The sequence below is a fragment of the Rhopilema esculentum genome, chromosome 3, assembly GCF_057945365.1.
Source record: "Rhopilema esculentum isolate cy_ngs chromosome 3, ASM5794536v1, whole genome shotgun sequence".
Taxonomy (NCBI): domain Eukaryota; kingdom Metazoa; phylum Cnidaria; class Scyphozoa; order Rhizostomeae; family Rhizostomatidae; genus Rhopilema; species Rhopilema esculentum.
In genome coordinates this window covers 6,193,544-6,216,496 of record NC_142817.1, presented here as the reverse complement: position 1 = coordinate 6,216,496, position 22,953 = coordinate 6,193,544, and the positions used below count along the sequence as shown (strand labels likewise).

The 22,953-nt window shown below is 35.9% G+C and overlaps 2 protein-coding genes across 3 annotated transcripts; both read left to right on the top strand.

The window, feature by feature from the left end:
- Nucleotides 1–18: 18 nt before the first annotated feature.
- Nucleotides 19–14,864, top strand: LOC135692908 (TBC1 domain family member 30). 2 transcript variants are annotated; one of them, XM_065211248.2, is made up of 10 exons: nucleotides 19–1,919; nucleotides 4,050–4,214; nucleotides 5,205–5,266; nucleotides 5,894–5,959; nucleotides 6,657–6,776; nucleotides 9,668–9,853; nucleotides 10,192–10,544; nucleotides 11,097–11,202; nucleotides 11,536–11,665; nucleotides 12,407–14,864. In XM_065211248.2, the coding sequence occupies exons 1-10, from the start codon at nucleotides 1,337–1,339 to the stop codon at nucleotides 13,276–13,278; spliced, it is 2,643 nt and encodes an 880-aa protein (XP_065067320.2). In that variant the 5' UTR covers nucleotides 19–1,336; the 3' UTR covers nucleotides 13,279–14,864. The 2 variants fall into 2 exon arrangements, with proteins under 2 accessions (XP_065067320.2, XP_065067319.2); XM_065211247.2 differs by having other exon boundaries at nucleotides 12,404–14,863.
- Nucleotides 14,865–16,595: 1,731 nt separating this feature from the next.
- On the top strand, nucleotides 16,596–22,800 carry LOC135692911 (uncharacterized). Its single transcript, XM_065211252.2, has 4 exons — nucleotides 16,596–16,764; nucleotides 18,181–18,851; nucleotides 19,376–19,469; nucleotides 20,329–22,800. The coding sequence occupies exons 2-4, from the start codon at nucleotides 18,276–18,278 to the stop codon at nucleotides 20,961–20,963; spliced, it is 1,305 nt and encodes a 434-aa protein (XP_065067324.2). The 5' UTR covers nucleotides 16,596–16,764; nucleotides 18,181–18,275; the 3' UTR covers nucleotides 20,964–22,800.
- Nucleotides 22,801–22,953: the final 153 nt, after the last annotated feature.

Below are 22,953 nucleotides of genomic sequence, written 5' to 3'. Positions count from 1 at the left end.
CAAGGCCAAAAGATCTTTTCTGTATGTTTTATACGTATTGCCATTGGTTTGTTTTGTTCAATTCATGGCAGAGTATCTTTACCTCCAACTCTAGATAAAATTAAAAATAATTCTAACCGACTTGGGTACGATAACAACCATAAGGTCATTAGATCAGAATTGAATCTTCGATCGTATTTTGCCTTTATTTGGTTTTAACAATTTTAATTCATGACGTGTAGTCTCCCAATTATATCAAAAAAGTCTGTAGGCTGGTCAAATTCGTCTGCTTGTTTGTACAGTTGGTCGTGCTGTGGAGGCGAGAATAATCATTGGGTACTAACCAACAACCATTCAACGTCTCATGTTATTATTTGGACTGCTCTTATGATTTCAGCTAATGTGTCATCGTGTTTGGGGATGTTCGCATGATAAACTCAAAACATTATTTCAGTAAATTTATTAATTACACATTTTCAAAATTCAATTATTTAATCCAAAATTACAATAATAACATTAAAGAAAAGCAACCTTATATACGTACAATTAAATCAGTTCCCCATTTTTAAAGGATAGATACAAGAACTAATAAAACGATGCTAAAAGCTACAAATTATTGAAATTAAAGCAAAGTGTATCGTTATTGTGTATCAATCAATCAAAATGGGTATATGTTTTCTTATGTTATAAGAATCTTGGATCAGCACCCGAAGTACTAAAATTTACTTGATTTGGCATCCAAATTTTGGCGTGTTAGTACTAAAAGTTTTAGCTTTGGTTTCTTATTTCCAGGACCTAAAGTTGCTTTTTTGTTTTAAAATTAAGCATTTATGGAAGAATAAAAACGCAAATCAACAAATGAAAAACGATTGAAACAAAGAAAAACAATAAAAACAAAGAAAAATCAATAAAATTAAAACTTTTGGACTCTTTTTTAAATTGAAATTTTGCAATTTCTTATTTTTTCTTGAGCTCGTTGTCAACCCTCATTGCATGTTTTTATGGATATGTACATTGTATTTTTTCGTTAAACACTATTATTATAATTGAGAGGAAAGTTTTCGATGCAACGAAATATGAAGAAGAAATTGCTAGGATGTAGGCGGGTTTACCAAAGAGGTGGGAATGCTAGAAAGGCAAGATTTTTAAAACTTACTTTGTTATAGATCGTTAGAAAATAATATCTTTATCACATAGTTTTCAATTCATTAAACCTGAAAAAAATGCGATTATTATGTTGGATTATATCGTAGCATTTGAATGCATTTGCCATTTGACATGGCCGTCACTGTTGCCTGCACATGCTGCAGGCGTATGACATTTCTCTTATACAGAAGGTGATCAATGGCGGACGACAATGGCAGGTACTCCTGCTGCAGATGATGATTTGTTCGTTTCCATTAATCTTAGTAACGACTTTTCAAGTCTAAGTAACAAAAAGAGCAGTCAAAATGAAAGTGATGCAGATGACGAATCTTCTAACCAAAGAAGTTTCGATTCTGTAGAGAGTTCCCAGCCTGGTTGGTCTGTCGTTGAAGATGGCCTGGACTCACCGTTCGTTGTGGACGAACAAAACTTGATACCAGAAAGCAACAATTTTCCTGATGCTGACTCTGATGAAGACATTCTTAAGAAAGACGATGCCCTTAGACTAGTAAGGGCAAGACAAAAGCTCAAGTTAACTTCTGTTGGGTCGAGCAACTCGACTTCAAGTACAAACAGTGATGTTGATGGTGATAATCAGAGCAGGAAAAGATCAGCAGTCGACGGTCTTCTGTTTGAAATATACGAGCGATATTCCACTCGTGAGACTTGCAAGTCAATCGACAGTGACAACATTACAGAATGTTCAACAACAAGCAGCACATTTTGTTTTGCCTCAAGCCTAGATAACGATGAGACAAGAGTGAGGCTGGACAAGTCATACTTGGAAACAAAAGGTATCGTGCTTAGAAAATCTTCAATTCTGTATTATCCACGTGAAAAAGAATTACTCTACAGAATCTTCAGCTAAATCACAATTTATAAACTCAATATACTCAAAACAATCCTAATGCTTTCTGATGTTGTTGATGCTTAGCAGAACTTTGTCTTTGATGTGTGCAGCATCACCAATATTTTTCAAGGATGCCCCTTTTTGCAATTAACTAAGGACAGATATTTAGTTTCTTTGAAAAAATTCAATTTCATTTAAAATTACTTTGATTGTAACCATAAGAATAGTTCCTCACTTTCAGCACATATTGATATGATAATGATAGCCTAAGAGAATTAAGAAGGATTCTTGGTTGATTATGAATCCATCTTTTTTTTATTGTTAACATTTTCTTATATACAAAATTGTGGCTAAACCTGTTTGTAGGTTGCCTGATGCATTCATCTTGAAATTTTTAGCACATTAAAAAAGCAAGTGATGGCAATAGTAAATTACAGCTGTCATCAATTTTGTTTGTTATTAGTTCAAAGTGACTTTTGATTATTTGCCTATGTAATTATGCTACCTGTTTTTTTTATTTTTCAATTAGCAAAGTGTTCAATATTTTGTGTGGAGAGAACTTTACCACATCACCAGCTTCAATATGCTAATGATTTTGGGAATTGATTGGTCTGCTTTGTTATTTTTGAGCACATTATATATCTGATGATTTAATGAGATTTTTATCACAGATAACAGCTACATTGTGACTATCTTATTTTATTAAGTAACAGGTCAGCATGAGTTAAATGCAGGTGGCAGAGTTTTTATTGTTATGTCTAAAAGCAAGCAAGCAAGCAAGATTCTAGTTGTTAACACATGTTAGCGTTCTGGCAGCTAATAACTGTGTGGACCTGGGACTTCTGGAAATCTTTTCACAAAGTTTCCGTCTTTTCACTTCATCATATAAGTGAAAAAAAGTAAAACCATAAGATGTTATTTCCTTTTTGTGTAAGGAATCAAGTTTAAAATGTGCTCATCTATGCTTAAAGCAAATGTTTTTGATTGCAACCTGTATTAGTGTAAATTGTTGATGATGATGAAATCAGAAAATCATATCCCTTGGCTCCAAAATTTAATGTTAGAAAGATCTTTAAAGATTTTGTCAAACTACCAAACTCCTTCTATCAAAGCAATTTTTTACAAAATGCCTTGTAACAGCCATCAGATGTTCCTTAAAACTTGTTTCTCCTTAGGCAAATGTGACAATGAACACTGTCTTCTCAGACTGTTTTGCATGGCTGGGTCAGTATTTTAAATGGATGTCAGCAGTGAAACAACGTTGTTTAGGGCTGACATAATGAGCTTTTCAGAACCTCAATTAAAAAAGATTTAAAAAAGTAGATAAAAAGGTCATGTCAGTTTCTTGAAGATGAGAATGTTTGAAATATGCTTTTACTTACAAAACCATTTCTCAAAACAGAAAACATTTTTAATTCTTTTCCTCCAACTGTTAAAGAATATTTGTCCTTTAAGATAAAATTAGCACCTGTTTTTTATAATTGCAGTTTTATCCTAGAGACAAAACAAAATTTATTTTTGACTTTAGGTGACCAAAGTTAACATGAGGTACTGACATGAACCTAAGATGGATGTGAATGAGGGCACTCACATCTTAGCTGTTTCATTTTTTTGTCTTTGATTCATTCTCATTTTCTATGAAAATAATCAACCACCATTATTTGAATCAAGAATCTGCTTGCTAAATTGGCTGCTCTGCTTTCTCTGCACTCCACATAATTGACAAAGTCAGTCATTTGCAGAATATTAGTATCCAATAATCTGTTTTATAATATGATCAAAAATCTGTGATCCTGGTGCAGAAGTAAGCCAAACAAGGATTCACAGGCCTCTATTCCTCTCACAGTACGTCATTTGCAACATTAAAAATGGAAATTAATCATTTTAGGACAGTATTATCTTGACACTAGAGGTAATGTTTTGTCATCCATGGAACACAAGTTCCTGGGGATCCTAAGCTTCATGCTTGCTAGATTCTAATTCACCAGTTTGGGGAACATAAAAGGTTTTTATTGCATCATTTTTGGTAAAATATAGCTTCACTTGTTCAAGTATGCCTTTATTTCTGGTTTAGATTTAGAAGAACTTGCACTTCTTGTCAAGGAAATGAGGAGGAGTACAAACATGATGTCATCAAAACTTGTTAGATTGTTAAAACAGAGAGACAGAAATGCACACAAGTTGCAACAGAATTTTGATATGCTAACTGCTATCTTACAAGCAGTTTCTCTAAAAAGAAGTAAGTTCAAAAGTGAAATTAAATATTCTTATATTGATGCTTTTTATAGTACTACATAATCTAAATGCAGTTTCAAAGACCAAGGTAGAGACATTAATATATATTTCTGACATCTTTACTATCTATATATTTGTTATCATTTTGATAGCCTATAGGCACTTTATTACTGCCCCCCCCCCACAGGCTCGTCTGCTGCCACATTTTTCATTCCACTGTCTATTACATTACAACCTGTTACCAAAATATGCCTTTCCACCAAAGCTTTGACACTTATCTTCTCTAAGTTGTGACAATAAAAATCTTTGGGTTGGTGTTTGAATGACAAAAGTGGCTGATGGAGTTTTTGCTGTGTAAAGATATTCTGCACAAGAGTTTGTTTGACTTAAGTTAAAGTGCTTCTAAGTTTTTCTAAGTAAAAAGATTGGCCCATCATATTTGAACTTTAACTTGTGAAAAATTTTTCGCTGATTTTGAAAAACCAAATCGTTTTTGTGATTGAAAATTAAATCTGCAGTAAGAAAGCCTCCAAAAGTGCTGTTTTGGATGTTTAGTTCTGCCAAAAGCTGAGCAAAACATGCTCTCACTGACATCAAAAACTGTTGCTGATGTTGCTCTGGTTGTTCTTCACCTTCCGACCAAATTTCAAAGTGGCTGAATGCAAATACAGTGAATAAAAGCGAGCGCAAGTCAAGTGGGAGTGAAGGTGATGACATCGATTTTGAGCACTTAGAGCTCTATTTTGAGTCATTTTTAGGTGCTTGTTTCTTGTTCACCCACTAACAAATGTGTATTATAGCAAAACTAGGTAAGCTAAAGTCAGAAAAGAAATGTATTAACCACTTTATGTCTGAATGCTGATGGTCTAATACAAGTTTTCTCTACAAGTCAGGTGATTTTAGGTATGTGCAGTCATACACACAATTAACCTTTAGATTTTAACATTTCTCAATGAATAATGATACATTTAGATTTCATTAACATTCATTTTAGGAGTCGATACAAGAATAAGATTCTCATTCATTCCAAGTCCAGGAAAGAAAGGGTTTAGACAGGTGACCTCAAAGTAGTAGTTTTGTGTTCCAGCATTCATTTTCATATAATCTGCAAATAAATGCTGAACTGATTTAGAATGTATACTATTGCTGAGATATTCTTTCCCTTTTTTAAATTCTTTCAACCTTTGAAATATATAGTCATCTATTTCCTTTTTTTAAGTTTTGCACTAAATTTTATTCTGTAGACTTAATTGATCAAACTACATGTCTAGATTTTAAATTTACTGTCTGGAGATATAGCAATAACAACAGCAATGAAAAGAAAATACAAATTATTGTCAATCATTAACTGCAAGAAGGTTACCAAAGCTCTTTCGCCATTTGGGGATAGCTGTTTGAATTCATATTACTTTATATTCTAAGGACTACCGCTCACTTGAGAATCAATTTTGTAGCTGTAGAATCTAAACCTCTGGTCATCAAACATTAATTCACAGAGCAGAAGTTTTATGGGGTTTCTATTAGATTTTTTTGCAAATATTTTGTATTTAAAAAAATCTTGATGCCAATTAGCTCATAGTGGTGTCACCTCTTAGAACCTTAGAGCCTACATGCTACCTTGTGTCATAGCAAGGTTGTATTTTTGAAGTTTGCATAATCAACATATGTTGCTTATTTTTTCAGTGGCATGACGCATTCAAATCTGTTGTTAGACTGTCTGATGGCATACCTCCTCAATGGAGAAAAAGGGTATGTTGCTGATTTCATTACTAACTGCTAAATACCATTCAGTAACTAGTTTTGTGTAGCTGCTAAAAGTTGAAGCAGAAATGTCCCAAGTCCAGTTGACTTTTCTTGAGTCCAAGTTGCGAATTCTAAGAAGCCTCTAGTGATTTAGTAAAATCCATATTGATGCAGAATAGTTCTGCTATGCAAGATGCAATGAATAACCTAATGAGATCTTTGTGCATCAATGAAGTAATGTCAATTAAGTACTTAAAAAGGTTTTTTAACCGTTTTATTCTTTACATTAAGATACTTTGGTTGAAAAGCAGCATTTTTCATTATAGAAAAGGCTAAAAGACTCTTTACAGGGTCATATGTTTTGCAGCTGACTATCCCCTCCTCCCTGTATGACGTACTTAATATATCCTTTCTATGAATGGGACGAAGGAGAGGGCTGCATGGTCCCTTAACTGGTAGTCAAAGGGTGCTCTTTACCATAGCTGATGATTCCCAGATGGTTTTGAGCCCTTGTTTGTTCAGTTAAACTGTAGCTTGCTATGAAGTTTCATCCTACTTAGGTTTCCTTTTTACCTCACCCTCCTATGTACGCAATCTAGTAGCTTTTATGACCCCCACCCATAACCCACTGACCTATAGTAATTATGGATCTTCCCGTACATCAGTTAAGAAATGTTAATTAATGTGTTTTTTTTTCAACCAGACATGGGTGTCTCTGGCTGAATATTGTGTAAAAGATCAAAACTGGAATAAAGTGCGACGGAACTGCTTCAACGATAGAAGGAACCCGGAAGACGATGAGCTGGATACACAAATTGTAAAGGTGATTACACGTGTTTGCACAATGTGGCTTTTATAAAAAAATTTTTATAGTTTTTGCAAATTTGAAAAATTTTAACCGATACATCCAAGTAAGTTTCAAAATACAATCATATCACCGTATATTCGTCGTAATGCGCAAGTGGCTTTAAAAAAGCAAACAATTCACATCATACCTTAAGGTTTTTCGTATGACACCCCTCAGAGTGTAAAGTGTCAGGATAAGGTCCCAAAAGAACAAGGCGGAAAGTACCTTATCCGCAAGGGTTGTTTTTGTTTATGTATTCAAACTCCAAGCCAGTGATGGAGACCCTGGGGAAGAGGGGGGGGGGGGTCGTCCACTCAATACTTTCAAGGACAATATTTGTTGATTCTAAAACAATGGGGAAATATGACGTCATCTTATTAAAATAATAGGCCTGCAACCCCCCTCTCCCCCTCAAAAAAAATTTGACTGTCCACCCCTGCTCTTAGCCAACAAAAATGTCGTAACCCCTTTCTAAAAATCGATAACTTAATAATTGTCTGAAAGACCAGAAAAGATTCGACAAATTTCTGTGTCAATGATATTGCGAAGACGTTTACACGCTTTTTTTTTTATAAGGAACCTAGCTCGGGCCTAGTTCTTTAAATTCCTTATTTTGAGACCTGTTTTGACCACTTTGTAGTTCTAAAAGTTCCTTAATAGTTCCTTAATTTTAAGTTGGCATTTAGTGGACAATAATTAGTACAGACGCAAGAAAAACAATCAAATTCAGCGTTTTGCTATAAACTTAAGAAAAGATAACAAGTTAAAACACAAAGAAGCTTCATATAATATAAAATTAATAATAATAGTCATTAAAGAAGTTGCATATCCACTCCATTGATGTCGTCTGACACAATGTAGTCTTCAGTACCGTCTTCGAAAAGAACTCTAAACTCTCCCAGCTTGGTGTTGAACCACTTCACTTGTCCAGTGTGCCATTCGTCGTAGAATGCGCGTATTTTTTTATTAATCAACTCATGTTCGTAGACACGATCTTTTACATGGTCTACTCTTTCATGCTCAAGCTCGTCAGGCTCAAGTTCTTCATCCCCTTCATCTTCTTCATCACTTACATCTTCCTCACAGGCTGCTGAGGCCTCAACAGCCTTACTTAAATGACTTTGTGGCTCAACAGCTTTGTGGCTCAACAGCCTCGGCGCTACTTTCCAAGATCAATGGAATTTCATCGATTTTTTTAGTTGGTTGTTCTTTTTCTCTCTCACTGTCTTTTTTCGAAGTGCACCAAGACACGTGCATCGTAAGGCCAGACTTACTTTTGAAATGCTTGTTGCATGTGTCACAACGATACAAACTTACATCATCATCCTCAACAAACGAACGACCAGGGACTTCTTGTAACTCATTTCGATGAGGTATCTTTTTAGAAAAACCGAACTTGAACAACGTTGACTGCTTTTTCTTATCTCCCATATTGCAACTACTGTAATACTCAGCCACACACACAGAATAAGAATTCTATTTTGTTGTGACTAACCTATTTGACTAAAACTAAAACACCTAAAGTGTGAATTCACAACAAAGCACAGCTGCATGTGAGGTGAGTTAAAACGGAAATTTCTCATGTTGATTCTTGGCCCCATGAGCATGGCCGGTTTTACTGAAAATCAATGGAACCGGCTTCCTAATTGTAAATTGTGCGGAAATATAAATATATTCAAAATTAAAAAGTTCCTTAGGGATTTGGCCTTTAGTAGTAAAAGTTCCTTAAGTTTTTTGACCTTCTACATGTAGGTTCCTTATAAACGGTTCCTTATAAAAAAAAAAGCGTGTATTTGTTTTTATTTGAACTTTATTTTTTAAAATTGGTATAATGTATTTGTTTTAGTTAATTTTTTTGCCAATTCTGAAGACTTTCTGGGAACATATTCCGAATGATCTGAAACCTGATATTGTATGATGGACTAAGTCGGAACAATAATGGTCTTTTCCAGACGTTTTATGTCAGCGATATCTCATTAAACTAAATTGATGTGCAGATTTTCCTTGTAACATTATCTCATGGGCTGATTTGCCCTTTTAAATTGTCAAACAACTTTTCAAGGACTAGAAACAATTTAAATGGCATGGCAGGTTTATCACACATAATATTGAAGCGGCATGTTTAGCCGTAAATGGCGAATTGCCATAGTGATGTTTCCATCTGCTAAACATTTTGCCAAAAATAGGCGTGTATATCAACATAAATTTTGATGGGGTTTGAAAGTGAACAAATGACCAGTTAGGGCAAATCCTTGATAAAATGTTTGCGAAGCGGTCAAAAATATTATTTGATATATTTGATAATAAAAACAATTGCAAAAATGTTTGGCTTAAAAATTGGCAGAGAAATTTCCTTTTTATTTATTTTTATTTGAAATTATCAATAAGCTGAAAGTTTCTTTCCGCTATCATAAATATCGAAATCAGGAGCTTGGCTAGCTGGGGGGTGTAATGGATGTGAACCCCCCCCCCCCCCCCCCCGCCTTTGCGAGTTGGATGGATATAATGCCCGTATTTTAAGGTTTAAGAATATTAATTTTACAAAATAAATCATGTTTGATGAAAGTTTTTTAACGCTGTCATTAATGTCGGAGTCATGAGCGTGGCTAACTGGGGGTGTAATGGATGTGAAACCCTCTCTAATTTTTTACGAACTTGATAGATATAGTGCCGCGTATTTTAAGGTCTAAGAAAAATCCTCTTACAAAAATCCACGTTTGGCGAAAGTCTTATCAATGCCATTGAAATGACTACGTAACACCCATTTCGTCATAAGCTAGATCGACGTGTACTTGTCGTTGCTGTTGCTTTTTGCCCACCTAATGGTTCATTGTTTTTCTTTTCTAAGCCATTCCCTCTTTTTGCAGGACCTACACAGAACTGGATGTAGTTGGTTTTTTGAATCAGATACTGAAGGGGAACGAGCAAGCCTTAAACGAGTTCTGTTGGCCTATGCTCGCTGGAATAAGTCCGTTGGTTATTGTCAAGGTTTTAATGTCATCGCAGCATTGATTCTTCAAGTCGTTGAGGGAAACGAAGAAGAGGCTTTGAAGGTATGGAAAGGAGGCCGTCTTTGCAGTCACATTGCTTTGAAATAATATGACCCAGTGTTTCTATAGATAGCTTCTTTGTGAGCTGGGTGAAAATGCGGTTTAGATAATGTGACCTGCTTCACAAAAAGGTTGAAATATGTTTTAGCTGATAGGTTTGCCTTTGGTAGAATAGCTAAGTCGATTTTACTTACATTTCGTGTCTAGACAAGAAACATCATGGTTAAGTTTTTATTCTATCAGTCTATCTAATTCCAAAAAGCCTGTTAGTTTGTACTGGTCAGGCCACATTGTTTAGCCTGTTCGCTCACTTTCTTATAAAAAATTCGTTCAAATTCTAGGTGATGATTTATTTGGTTGACTTCATACTGCCCAGGAATTACTTCGCAAATAACCTAAGGGCATTGTCAGCTGACATGGCCGTGCTTAGAGAACTAATGTCAATCAAATTGCCACAGCTGGCTAAACATCTTGATAATCTGCAAAGAGAATCCATTGCAGTACAAAGCCAGTTTCCAGGCAATAGCAGTTATGAGCCGCCATTGGTCAACGTATTCACAATGCAGTGGTTTCTCACTTTATTTGCCACTTGTTTGCCTCGTGAAACTGTTTTGCGAATATGGGACGCTGTCTTGCTTGAAGGCTCTGAGGTGCTGTTAAGAGTAGCGCTTGCAATTTGGGCGATATTAGCCGAGTAAGTATATAAAGAAATTTGAATTTTATTCAGATAAACAAATTTCATTATAAACTCAATTTTTGCGCAATTTCTTGAGAGTCGGTCTTTCCTGAGGGACATTTGACTTTCATGGACTGATTACCCATATCCGGTCGGGCTGGTTACCCGGACCAATCTGACTCTGTAGCGCCAGCTGCCACGATCTATCATCAAATGTCCCAAATCTTGAATTATCAATTGTCACTTATACTACTATAGTCAAGAAAATTTTTATGCTAGAATTCATGTAGGACTTTCTTTTTAAATGCGATCGTCATCATTCGATAAAATAATGAAATCTGTGGTCTATAATGAACAAGGGGAAGGTGGCATGATTAAATGACATCTGTCAAAGTAAAAGAGATATTTTTTTAAACCCTAATCAAAGTCAAATTTCATATTATGAAATGTATTGCCAGATTTCCGTGCCATTTCTGTCGTACACGTGAAGCTCTACAATACTGGTTTAACTAAACTTGTTCTATACGATTATGTATATTTTATTTTAACAAATTATCTTTGTCCTCTTAGCTACTTGGATAGTACTAAAACGGCTGCTGATTTTTACTTGAAAATGGGCTCTCTGTTGTCTAAAATGATGGATGAAGAGTTCATTAGCGGACCAAAGCTAATGGAGGTATGTCCATTATTTGCCTCTATGTTCATTTGATTTTAAGCTAAGTCTCAAGGTTTTTGGAGCAGGATTGCCAACTCAGGACATAAAACTACCTTTAAACTATCCCTATTAAAGTAACATACTAGCAAGGCTAACTTTATATCATGTGCAAATTATCAAGAAACTTTGAATGCTGTGCCTTTTGTAGAAATAGCAAATTATTGATTTTTCTGATAATTTGTGATATTTATATTTTTTCTGTACGACTTTTTCTGTAAAATGTCAATAACATCTTACTCTTTTACGGCATATAAAACTTCGTCGAGCTGCACTACTCCAAACTCTGATTTTTAGACGGTGTTTACCTTGGCTCCATTTCCTTATCGGAAAATCGTTGAGCTTCGCGAGAAATTCACATATGACATACACCCGTTTTCGACCTTTGGAAAGGATAATTCAAACGAAAAGAGCAGTGGAAAGCTAGGTTAGTAATTTATGTATGACGCCGCGCTGATACACTGTATCAAATGATTTCGGTGCAACCGGCTGTCCCATTGATTTTGTTATCTTCACAAATGGTTATTCGAATGTTTTCACACGCTTTGGTTGGTTAGCTGACATTTCTAAGTCTGCTGGATTTAGAATATAAGGTTAAATTGAGATTATTCAGTTCGTTAAGACTGGCGCGCCATGCCTTCAAGACCAAAGCTTTTAGCTGTCTGTAGAAGATTTTGTTATGTCACAACATTTGTGCAATGACATACAAGAGATACATACTCTTTTGCTGAAAAATCTTAACTGTCTAAAATAAAACGTTTTCTTACATTTTAGTTTTAACCTACCGCGCGACAAGTTCTTCTACTCATTGCGTTAGAGTCAAACGGATCTCCGTCTTTAGAGCCTATATATCGTAAACTTGAATTTCAGCTGCTTTGCCCCGATTTACTCTTGCCTTCCTCTCGCTTTCCTTTCCACCATACTTTCTTCTTTTTCCTCATTCCATTCTTTCGTCGCTTTCTTATCTCTTCTTTCCTTCTTTCGCTTACCCCTCCCCTTTTTCTCCTTTTGCTTCTCAGTTCTTCCGGTATTCTCCTTCCTCCGTGGTTTTCTTTCCCATTTTCTTTGACTTGTTTTCTGTTTTCGTATCTAAGAGAAAGATTCCTGCAAAGCTGCCACGCCCAGTTTTTCTCCTCTCGCCAATTATAACTTTTGTCGTTTTCAGCAGTCCAGCCCGATGTCATCAGTGATGAAGATGGAAATGATAGCGAGGCTGACAATGGTGTTGTAGGCTGCCTCGGTTTTCTTCCGATTTCTAGCACCGAAAGTCTGGCCAAGGCGGCGTCGGCAGATTTGGAGAAAACCCCATCCAAGAATGATATTGCTGCAGCAAGCCCTGGTGCTGTTGATACGGACCCAGACAGTCAAAAAGAGTTTAGTCAACAGAGGGCAGCAGCTGAGAAGCGAAGAGAAAAGGAGAATTTGGATATCAATCATTTGCAAAAACAGTACATGCGCATGCGTAAGCTGCAAAAAAAGAATATGCTGGTTTTCAATGGCTTCACGAGTCAGACGACGAGGCCAAAGGACGAGATGAGGTCAAAGGCAATAAATCATTTGTTTATTGACCTGCCTAACTTTGAAAAAGATCGAAGAAAAAAACGAATTGACAGGTATCCGTTTACATCGAAAATTGCCAGAGCGAACAGTGCAAATCGTAGTCAAATTGCTGGGAATTCTAGTTCAGAAATATCTGAGGTTGGAAATAGAAAGGAAGAGAGAGTTGATCCTGGAGGTGCAACAACATTATCGTATAGTAAAGTCATAAACGCGACTGAGACGCAGCAAGTTGAAACGCTAAGAACTAAACCTTCACAAGACCAGTTAAAACACAAAGTTGCTGGAGGAGATTTAGATTCAAACGATAGTTTCTTGGATTCGTCCTATTTTAGGGTTGACAGGAAAGCATTGTACCCTATAAATTTTAAGCCGTTTCCTCAAAGATCGCAAGTGTCAAAAAGTAAACTATTAATGTCAAACCAAACAACAGGGACCCAAAGCAAACAGACTAAAGGCGGTAGCAGTGCTCCAGTTCGATGACATCACGTGTCGAATCATTCGTAGTCTCCGTTTCACAATGTTGAATTCGAGGCTGTTCATTTTATTGATGGTGTGCCCTTAGGAAAATGTTCGATGTTTCTTCATTTCAGAGACTTTTATCGAAATTACCTATACAGTATCTTAGTCAATTTAAACGTTTGGCTTTTCCTTTAACGGATGTTTACTTTGTTACGATCCTTCACAGCTGAATAAATCTTGTATTGCTTTCAAGCAAGCTTGTAAAAAACAACATTTTTCGCAATTATTTTCGCTTTTCCTTAAAAAGGCAGTTAAAATATTTACATAGTTTGGGGAAACTGAGAGCATGTATTTTATGACTGGTATTTTTAAATAACTGTCTTTTGTAGGAATATCGTGCATTCACTTCTGACATTTCACTTCTTGATGCAGAAAGTTTTGGGTAATGTATGCAATGTAGCAATAAGAGTTTAGAATAGATAGATGTAAAGCAGGTCCAGTAGCAGTTTATGATGGATGCCTCTTGCACTCCCATTTCCCCTCCCCTTCCCTCCCCCTTTTCCCCTCCTCTCTCTCTTTCTCTCCATTACTTTTGCTTACAATGAATCTGCCTTGATTGCAAATGATTTGCTTAAATAAAAGACAATCCTTGGAATACAAAATGCTGCAGAAATTTTTATTTCAGAAAAGGGAAATCAAACCTTTGTATCAGGTTGATATCCAGATCTTGAAACACAAAGTACCATGTCAGCCGTTTTGCTGTACCCTACCCGTTTTGTCAGTATCAAATGTATTGAGATATTGACACCAGAACTGGCGAGCATTATAGTTGTATCCTTAAAACTGACTGCGATCTCTATTTTCAAACAGATAGTAAGTATCAATTGGAAATGATGCGACAATTCCGTTTCTGACCCGACAAAATCTTCTTATCTAGCTTTCTCTTTTTCACCACACTGCGTGGGAGATGTGTGTTTAGACATATGTTTATTAGTATATTCCTCAATATTTTGCAATTATTTTTGTTTCTTCGATCCTCTATCTTAATTTTGTTGTTTAGTGAATGCAGAATAGACCTTTAAATTCATTCAAATGAAATAATTTTGCAGATTAGTTGGTTGTTAATGTTATATTTATGGGGGTATCTTTAAGCGAACAAGGGGCAGTTGTTAATGTTTATGGGGATATGGTCCTTGATATTCACAAAAACCTAAAGAATGCAACTCCATTTAATTTTGTATGCATTTTGGTAGGAGCTAATTGCATTTTTCAAGTCAAAACTCTAATATCAGAGTTTGCATTATCAATTTTACAGTTAAAAAGGCTTCAATTCCTTTGTGAGAAATTTCACCTCAGTCCCCAGATCTATGAATTAATTGCCACATACTCATTGATGAATAGCATCCAAAAACTATCATTTACGCATAGATTTTATTTATAGAATAACTTGTTCAGTAGTTTAAAATGCAGATTAAAAACCATGAATGCAACGTATCTGTTTGATTCTTTGTATGGCCTATTCTTCGATGTCCCCGCAGGGCCACTAACAATAATGCGTTAAAGAGTATTGGGGTCCTAAGAGTTGGTCAAATATTCTTGCCACACCCTTAAAGGAGAACTGACACGCAAAAATAACTTTAGCTTATTCTATGCCAAATTTGTCGCTGATTTCAAATCTGGAAAAAGTTTTCTTCTTAGATTAACCGTTTTTCTGATATTTGCACTTTTATCCGTCAATTACGTCACAGCCAGGACTCGGGAATTTCCCGAAGCGGAAACAAGATTATCGCCAGGAGTTGTTAAAATTCTCGGTTGACGTCACAAGTGACATGTTAACAATGCCGTTGTAAAGGCTTTCACCGCAACGGTGAGAGTACAAATGAAGTTTCATGTTTTATTGAAAATAGTCCGCGGTGAAAAGACAAAAAATTGTCAGGCATTTCATTTATAAGTATAAAAAAGCTAGAAAATCTTAGCTACATGTCTGCTAGGACGCTAATATCCACATAAATTTATTTTTATGCCATGATATCTTCGAACCAGCATGCTTTGAAACATTGAAAGAACCTCTAAGCTTATGAAAAAAGGAGTCGACTTTGTTTAAAAACTGATGATACCATTTCTTCAAAGTTTTTACTTTTATAATTACAAATAAAATCGCAACATGGGAATGGGGGGGGGGGGGGGTTGAAGCAATAGCCAAAAGACAAACGAAATCTAGTGGAGACGGCGGTAAAAGCGATCCTGCAACCTGCTTTGGGTGCAGAAATATGAATTCAAGAAAAAACCTTGGTTGACGGGAGCTGCGATTGTGACTAAATAATAATTTCACTAAACTTGATTACCGTATTTTAACAGAGGTTGAGATACTAGGGAATAACCTAGTCTTGAAAAGACCATCCCCTACCCAAGTCAAAATTGTTTGCAAAAGAAGATAATGCGCCAGTTGATATTCCTATGACAACTAAAAAGCATTTTCTTCGACTAAGAAATCAAGTTCTATGACTAAGAGCTAAGAGCCTATTTCGTAGATCCAGATTTTTCAACAGCCTTAAAGGTAATTCCCGAAACCCTCCACACCCGGTGAAAATGGCATATAATCCGCACAAGTGCGACTTTCAACCCGCCTTTACTATTTAATATCACGATACAGTTAATGAGTTTGAAACATGGAAAAACAATCATACAATGCTATATTGATAATAAATAACTTGCAGTTCTGTTTAGGGCATCATAGGCATTTCAGCGAATTAGGCCATACAGAAATTCTAGTTTTACGATACCTGATCCCATTTAGATTGTAGCAATAGCAATGTTTTTAATCGAAACTCTATATCAGTTTGTACTTCCAGTCTGTTCTTTGTTCATAATATCGTCACTGTTGAGCCATGGAACGACTGTCTGCCCAAGCGGCAGCGCTGGTTGGTAGCAAAAACTCAGACGGCTGAAATTTTCCATTTGTTTCGAAATCAGTGTAATAAAACTCCTATTCAGAGTCCCAAACCATTGAAAAAGTCAATTATGAGTCAAAAATGCAAAATTAGCTTCTTTCAGATGCACAAAATAAACATTTGTCCGCAGCATTTTCTTAAAGGTTTCTATAGAGAAACACAATACGTGCTGAGAACATGTCACTTGTGACGTCAAAGATGATCGCCCACTCGTGACGATTTTCGCCTCGAGTTTCAAGTTGTCGGAACAATTGTCGTTCCTCAACTTAAAACGCCTGTATTTCAAAAACGGTAACTGTGATTTAAAAAATTTTTTCGATCCTGGAATTTGCTTGTCACAAACTACCGTTTTAGCCAAACTTATTTTTGCGTGTCAGTTCTCCTTTAAGATCGGCAAAAATGCAGTTCAGAAACTAAGATAGCAATTGCCTGCTGACATTCTTAAACCAAACATTGCAGTGCAGTGGTCTCAAGGAATACAGTGATTCTCAGAAACCACAATTGCATATTTGCAAATATGAATTGTCAACATGTCAAGATTTTGCCTCCAAACCAGGTATTCGAAAAATAACTTTAATAGAGCTTGTTTGTGTGGTAAAGAGGGGCTACTTGTCCTTCATCGCATGATTTTGTAGTTTATTTGCATGAATTATGGGTTCCCTGAAGGCTCATGCCTTGGTTCATTGATGTTTCTTATCTTCATAAATAATTTACTATACGCATTGCATAAAGAACGTGTTACCATGTATGCATATGACACCTCTATTTGCCTTTTATCTAAGAACCATATTGAAATGCAAAATGACGTTTACAATTAACCAATCAAGCTAAAGAACTAGATAAAAAGCAAAACACTTTCTATCCGCACTCTTTTCAAATAAACGAATTGCGTATGTGATAGATAGATAATAAACTTTCACTCCATGCTGTCAAAAAACAAGCTCTTGTAATTGAAATCATCTCAAAATATTCCCAAAATCGCAAAGCATCCTGATGTCCTAACCACCTTGTCCTATAAGATTTTAGTTTTTGATAAAGACGGTACCAGAATCTGGGAAGTAGGAGGAGAGTAGAGCGTTCTAAAGTTTACAAGACCTTAGGAGGAAGTATGAGTTGTGTGAATGTGGCAAAGAGATCTGAAAGAGGTGAGCACTGGAGAATTTTATGGCATTTCTACACTGGTTACCAGGGCAACAAAACTTCGAGCACGGGAACAGAATTCCAAGCAGAGAAGCGGAGGAGACGCTCCTCCGCTTCTCCACTCCAATCTTTTGTTTCCTCTTGAATTTATAAGGCTCTGGTACCCAGAGTATGGTATTACGTACGTGTCTCAGGAGAACTGGGATTATATATCTGGTCCCCTGAAAGCAATGTCCATGGTTAAATCTATAAAAAAAATTAGAGATCTATGATTTGTCGCATTCGATTAAGAATTTTGTGTACTCGTCCTTTAGAGATCAGTTCAAGACTTTTGGTTGAAAGACTTTGTGGAAAGAGGCGAATTATACTTTCCCAATATTTGAGTCTTGATTTTCAAGTGAATGGCAAATTTTCTGTAGCGAGAAAAAGGTGATGTCAGTGAAGGGTAGACATAATTGTAATCAATAAGTTTACTGTCAGAGAAGCTAACACACCAGCCAACATGACTTAGGATTAGAATGTCTATCAGCATGAATCTTGTTTCTGTATTTAAATTTCCCGAATAATGCTTCCTCCATTCATCTTTTACCCCTGAAACAGTGTTTATAACTTAGGCAAATATGACAAAATTGATGCAGAAAAATCATGTAAACAATTGACCGCTAATCCTCAATGTCATTTTGTGAAAACCAACATGGTTTGCAAGGAGAAAGGGAGATAGCTGATAGAAAATTTGGCTGAGTTTATGAGTCTATTAAAGAAGGCGGGTTTATTGGCGGAAAAGGCGTCACCAAGGTGCTCTAAAATTCTCATTTCCCTATTCATTTTTCAGTTACATACTACAACCCTATTGGACGTGATTATTTGAAAAGCTTGTGTTCGTATTGCACTATTGAGAAATACCACTTGCCTGGATTGTATGTTCAAATGCAGGAGCAAGGTACTAGAACAATAAATGAAATAAAGATTAATCTTTCTTTAATAGACAAAAAGGTATACAGAAAGCAATGCCATATTACAGGTAGCCTGCTTGTTGATTCTCAGCCAACTAGTATCGCTACCTGTCCGTCTTCAATTAAAACAATTCCTTTGCCTGTCATCAAGAAGATAAAAACGGCATTCTTCGCTTTTGCGACTCTTTTGATGTACCGATCTCTTCGACCTCTAATTGCAAAAATGGCAAGAACCGTTGCATTTCTGTGCACTTTTCTGGCAGTTGATGCCACAATCTTACGTTTGCTCTGTTTAGAATACGGAAAATTCAACATCATCAAGACAAATGTTGCTCTTCAAGGATCCGTCATAGCGACCTTTGCTAGTACAGGTGTTGATAAATGTGAAGAGAAATGTTTGTTGAATCCACTTTGCAAAACTGTGAACACAAAAGACGATGGTACATCATGTCAATTGAATAGCCAGTCATACAATGCGTTGTCGAGTGGACATTTATTGGTGGAAAAGACTGGTTGGACTTTTAGGTCTACCAACAACAGTGACACGCTGGTAAGCAAAGCCAGATGTACTGTAGCCTGATAACCAACCCATTATGCTAAAGGAAAAAGTCTTATTCCTTTGAAATGATGGGCTGGTTTTCAGGCTAGATGTATTGTAATAAACCCTCAAGTACTCAATTTAAAAGCTAGCAAGCAAAGATTCTTCGATGAAGTCGTAAATATCGCAGTAAGCAACTTTTTACCTACGTCTTATTATATCCCATCGTAGTTACGAGCAAAGTACTTGCTCTCTTTTTCCCTTTTAGTGTTCATTGTCATGCTATCCCGTAAAATCTTTTTCTCTTATCCCCAAGAAATGTATAGAAATAGAAATGACATGTATATAAAGAACATAGAAAGGTATATAAATCTGAGCATCTGGGTGTGTACCAGATGGAGCGTCTATTCGAGTGATGGGTAGCTATTTTGGACACTACTGTTATTTCAATGAAAACATCAGCATGCGTCTTGCTAACACTATGTTAAGGGTTTAATAAGAACTCTAGATAATAACTTATATTTCTCGTCCTTTAGATCGGAGAGGTTTGTCAAGAGATTAATCCTTGTCGTTATGGTTACATTTGCAAAGACACGTGCTCATGCCCTGGCTACGAATGCATAATATCAGGTAGCGGCTTTAAAAATTGACCGTCCCTTTAATATGGTAGTGGAACAAGAATCCTTTTCAGCTCTTATCTTATTTACTAGTGGTATCCAGGAGAATGGTGATTTCAGCTTCAAAAAGGGGACTATGTTTGCTGGCAGCAGATGTTATAAGAAAAATGATGTTTTGGCATATTTTCATAGAACTAGTTACACTTTGGGCTTATTTTTCTAAAAAGGAATTTCGCACGCCTCTCTAACTTTCCTACCTAAAACGTATCTATTGATAAAGAGGTGGAAAAGGGGAAGAATGCTGAAAGTGATATAAAAATATTATACCATATGTTAACGAATAATCTTATTGATTTTCATCCTATGCTACGCACTTTTGCAATTCATGTTCTGGCGTTGATCAATTTGAAAGCATTTCATACCGTCAGTAAAATCGTTTACAATAAGGCATCAACTTCAAGCTGTCTATATATATATCTCGAATAAACGACCTTAACTGGATTTTGGTAAAGCCTTTGGTGCTACCGTATTGTTTTTTGTTTAGATCAATGGGTAGCCTTGTCTATCATGCACCTATTGGCATCGTCTTTACAATCTTGTTCTTGTAAAATTAACTTCTTTAGACTGAGTATAAAAATTTGTCTCAAATTATTATAACATAAATTGTTTATTTTAATGCACATCAAGTTGAATAATTTGTATTTTATTTAATTTGAATTTTGCCTTAATTGGAATTAAACCTTTTTTCTGTAAATGCCAACTTTGGTTACTCGAGCTTTTGACCATCTGAATACATTTCATTTGACAGTTAGAGCAATGCTGTCTCATAATAATTTTTCGCAAGAGCTTGCCATAATACTTCTATTTTCTAGATTGTAAAATTCTACATGAATCTGGCATTCGAAGCAGTGGAGTCTATCCCAATCGAGGCAGCAACAAAGGTATGATATTCTGTGACCTCAACACGTCGAACAAATGGTGGGTTGTTTTTCAACGACGCGTCGATGCTTCAATAAGTTTCTACCGAAACTGGAATGCATACAGAAATGGCTTTGGTGATATGTCCAGAAATTTTTGGCTTGGTCTGGAAAAAATCCATCAACTAGCATTGCCGGGACGGGGGGCGACCTTACGTGTTGAATTCAAGCATGTTAACTTCGGGAATCGATTATTTTATGCGGAGTATAAAGACTTTAGCATTTCTGCTGAGTCAGATGGTTATCGTTTAAATGTGGGAGAGTACAGTGGTGACGGTGCTGATTCACTCATTAATCACAATGGAATGCGTTTTACAACATTTGATCGCGATCATGACTTTCACCCTTTTACAAATTGTGCGGTAAATTCGGTTGGGGCCTGGTGGTACAAAGCTTGTCATTGGTCAAATTTGAATGGATTGTTTCCTCCACCACCGCATAGCTACTGGACAACCATATACATGTCTTGGTACCAGTTACTTCAAAAGCGCGGTGGGATTTTCTATTCAGAAATGAAACTCACATACTAGAAAGAATTATCAATGTATTCGGGATTATGCAGTAGGAACAGATGAAGAAGGAAATTTGAAACAAGAATATGGAGATATTAAGACGAAGAAAAAGGAAGAAAGAGGAAGAAAAAGGAAGAAAGAGGAAGAAAGAGGAAGAAAGAGGAAGAAAGAGGAAGAAAGAGGAAGAAAGAGGAAGAAGAAAATGGAAGAATGTAAAAGAAAGTTGGAAAAATAGGAAGAGGGGGAAGTAAAGGAGAAAGAGAGAGAATGAAGAAGTAGAAAGAAGAAAGTGGAAGAAAGTGAAAGAAATTAAAAGAAAGTGGGAGAAAAGAAAAAAAAGTGGAAAAAGCAAAAACAAAAAGAATGAGGAATAGATGAAGAGAACTTTTAAAGAAATCAAAAAGGAAAATCGGGGATTCATTTTAAGAAAAAAGAGTAAAAATGTAACTAAAGTGAATTACAAGAGTAGGGTGGATTTTCATTGAAAACAAATAAAAAAGGATGAAGCACAGAAAGAAAAACAAGAAAAATGGCTAAACGGCAACATTAGTAAATAAACAATTAACTTAAAAGGAGAGAAGGAAGAGTAAAGGAAGAAGAACAGGGAAAAGTAAAGAGTAGAAAATATTGAATTTTCCTCAAAAAGGGATTCAAATGAAAGAGGCACAGAAAGAAGCACAAGAAGATGGAAAAGGAGGTGACTTGAGAATGAAAAGCCATCAATAAGGACACCCAAGGCTTTATGTTGTTAGTGCCATTGGCCGCAAGAAATCGTTGATTGCTTTATTAAGATAACAATTTGTTTCAAGCTTTATTACTTATCAGAAGTTTTCTTGCCAATGTAACTAAATGTTGCATGTTATCATTGCATTTTTTGATTTTACTTTCACACGTTATTTCATGTTCATGTTGATTTCTCTATAGTTTTTCTACTTTTGCGCAGTAAGCGCACTCTCCCTAGATATGATTATTCGAATGAGCCTCGGGGTTGGGTTATTCTAAAGGGGGCTTGATTGCATTGGTGTTTTTGATGCTAAAAATGGCTTAGTATGGAGTATGGATCTTGTCCGAATATCATTACTTCATTGATTTAGAACTGCCATAATGGAACATGAAATGTGCTTTGTGGAACACGAAATGTGCCTGATCAGGGGATGTCGCTTACACTTAGGCTCGATTGTGAAAGGGGGTCTATGCGACAGGGTAAGTTTATTGAATGATAGAAACTAGTGAGGGGGCCTATTTGAGATTGGGATTATCAAATATTGGATTTAATGAAAACTTGGTATTCTTTAGGAGAGGAATAATCAGGCACGCAAAAATAATTAGACATTCAAATTTGTGACCTTGAAATCTGGATGAAAAATAAATTGCAACGTTCCAAACAGCAAAGTTTCTTTGAAGCAAAAAGCTGAAAAAACAGTGTGATCATTTGGTCAGTTTTCGTTTGATTTTGAAAGCATTAAACGGAGAGGTTTATTTTAGAGATGGGCTTGCTCTCAAGAAATTGATTGGTTGATACAATTATTACGGTGTACTTGTCTGTCTTCTTGACAGAAATCAAGCTTGAACAAATAAGAACAAATCCTGACTGTGACGGGAAAGCTTTTCAACTTGACTTGGAGTTAGCCATTGAAAAGTCATTTCCTGAAACGAAGGAAAGCTTAACTCATATTTAGGATTGACAACACTGTCGAAACTCCGTGCCGTCTTACGTTCTCATAGTAAAGTGCATTAATCTGTTGAATATGGGAACAAAATTAGGAACATGGGATTCTGTGCACTGAATTAAATATTATCTGTTTTCTCGGGCAAAGGGCTAAAACTTATGAAAATATGAAAGAAAATTTTAAGATTTTGAGATTCTTAAACACTGCTAAGATTTATTTGAAGACTATTAAGGTTTTTAGAGAGTTTTTTGAGAGTTTCTTGAGATTTTTATGCTTTGTGAAAACTTTTGCATCTTTTTAATTTAACAATATATATTTTAGGTGTCAGATTTTGATTT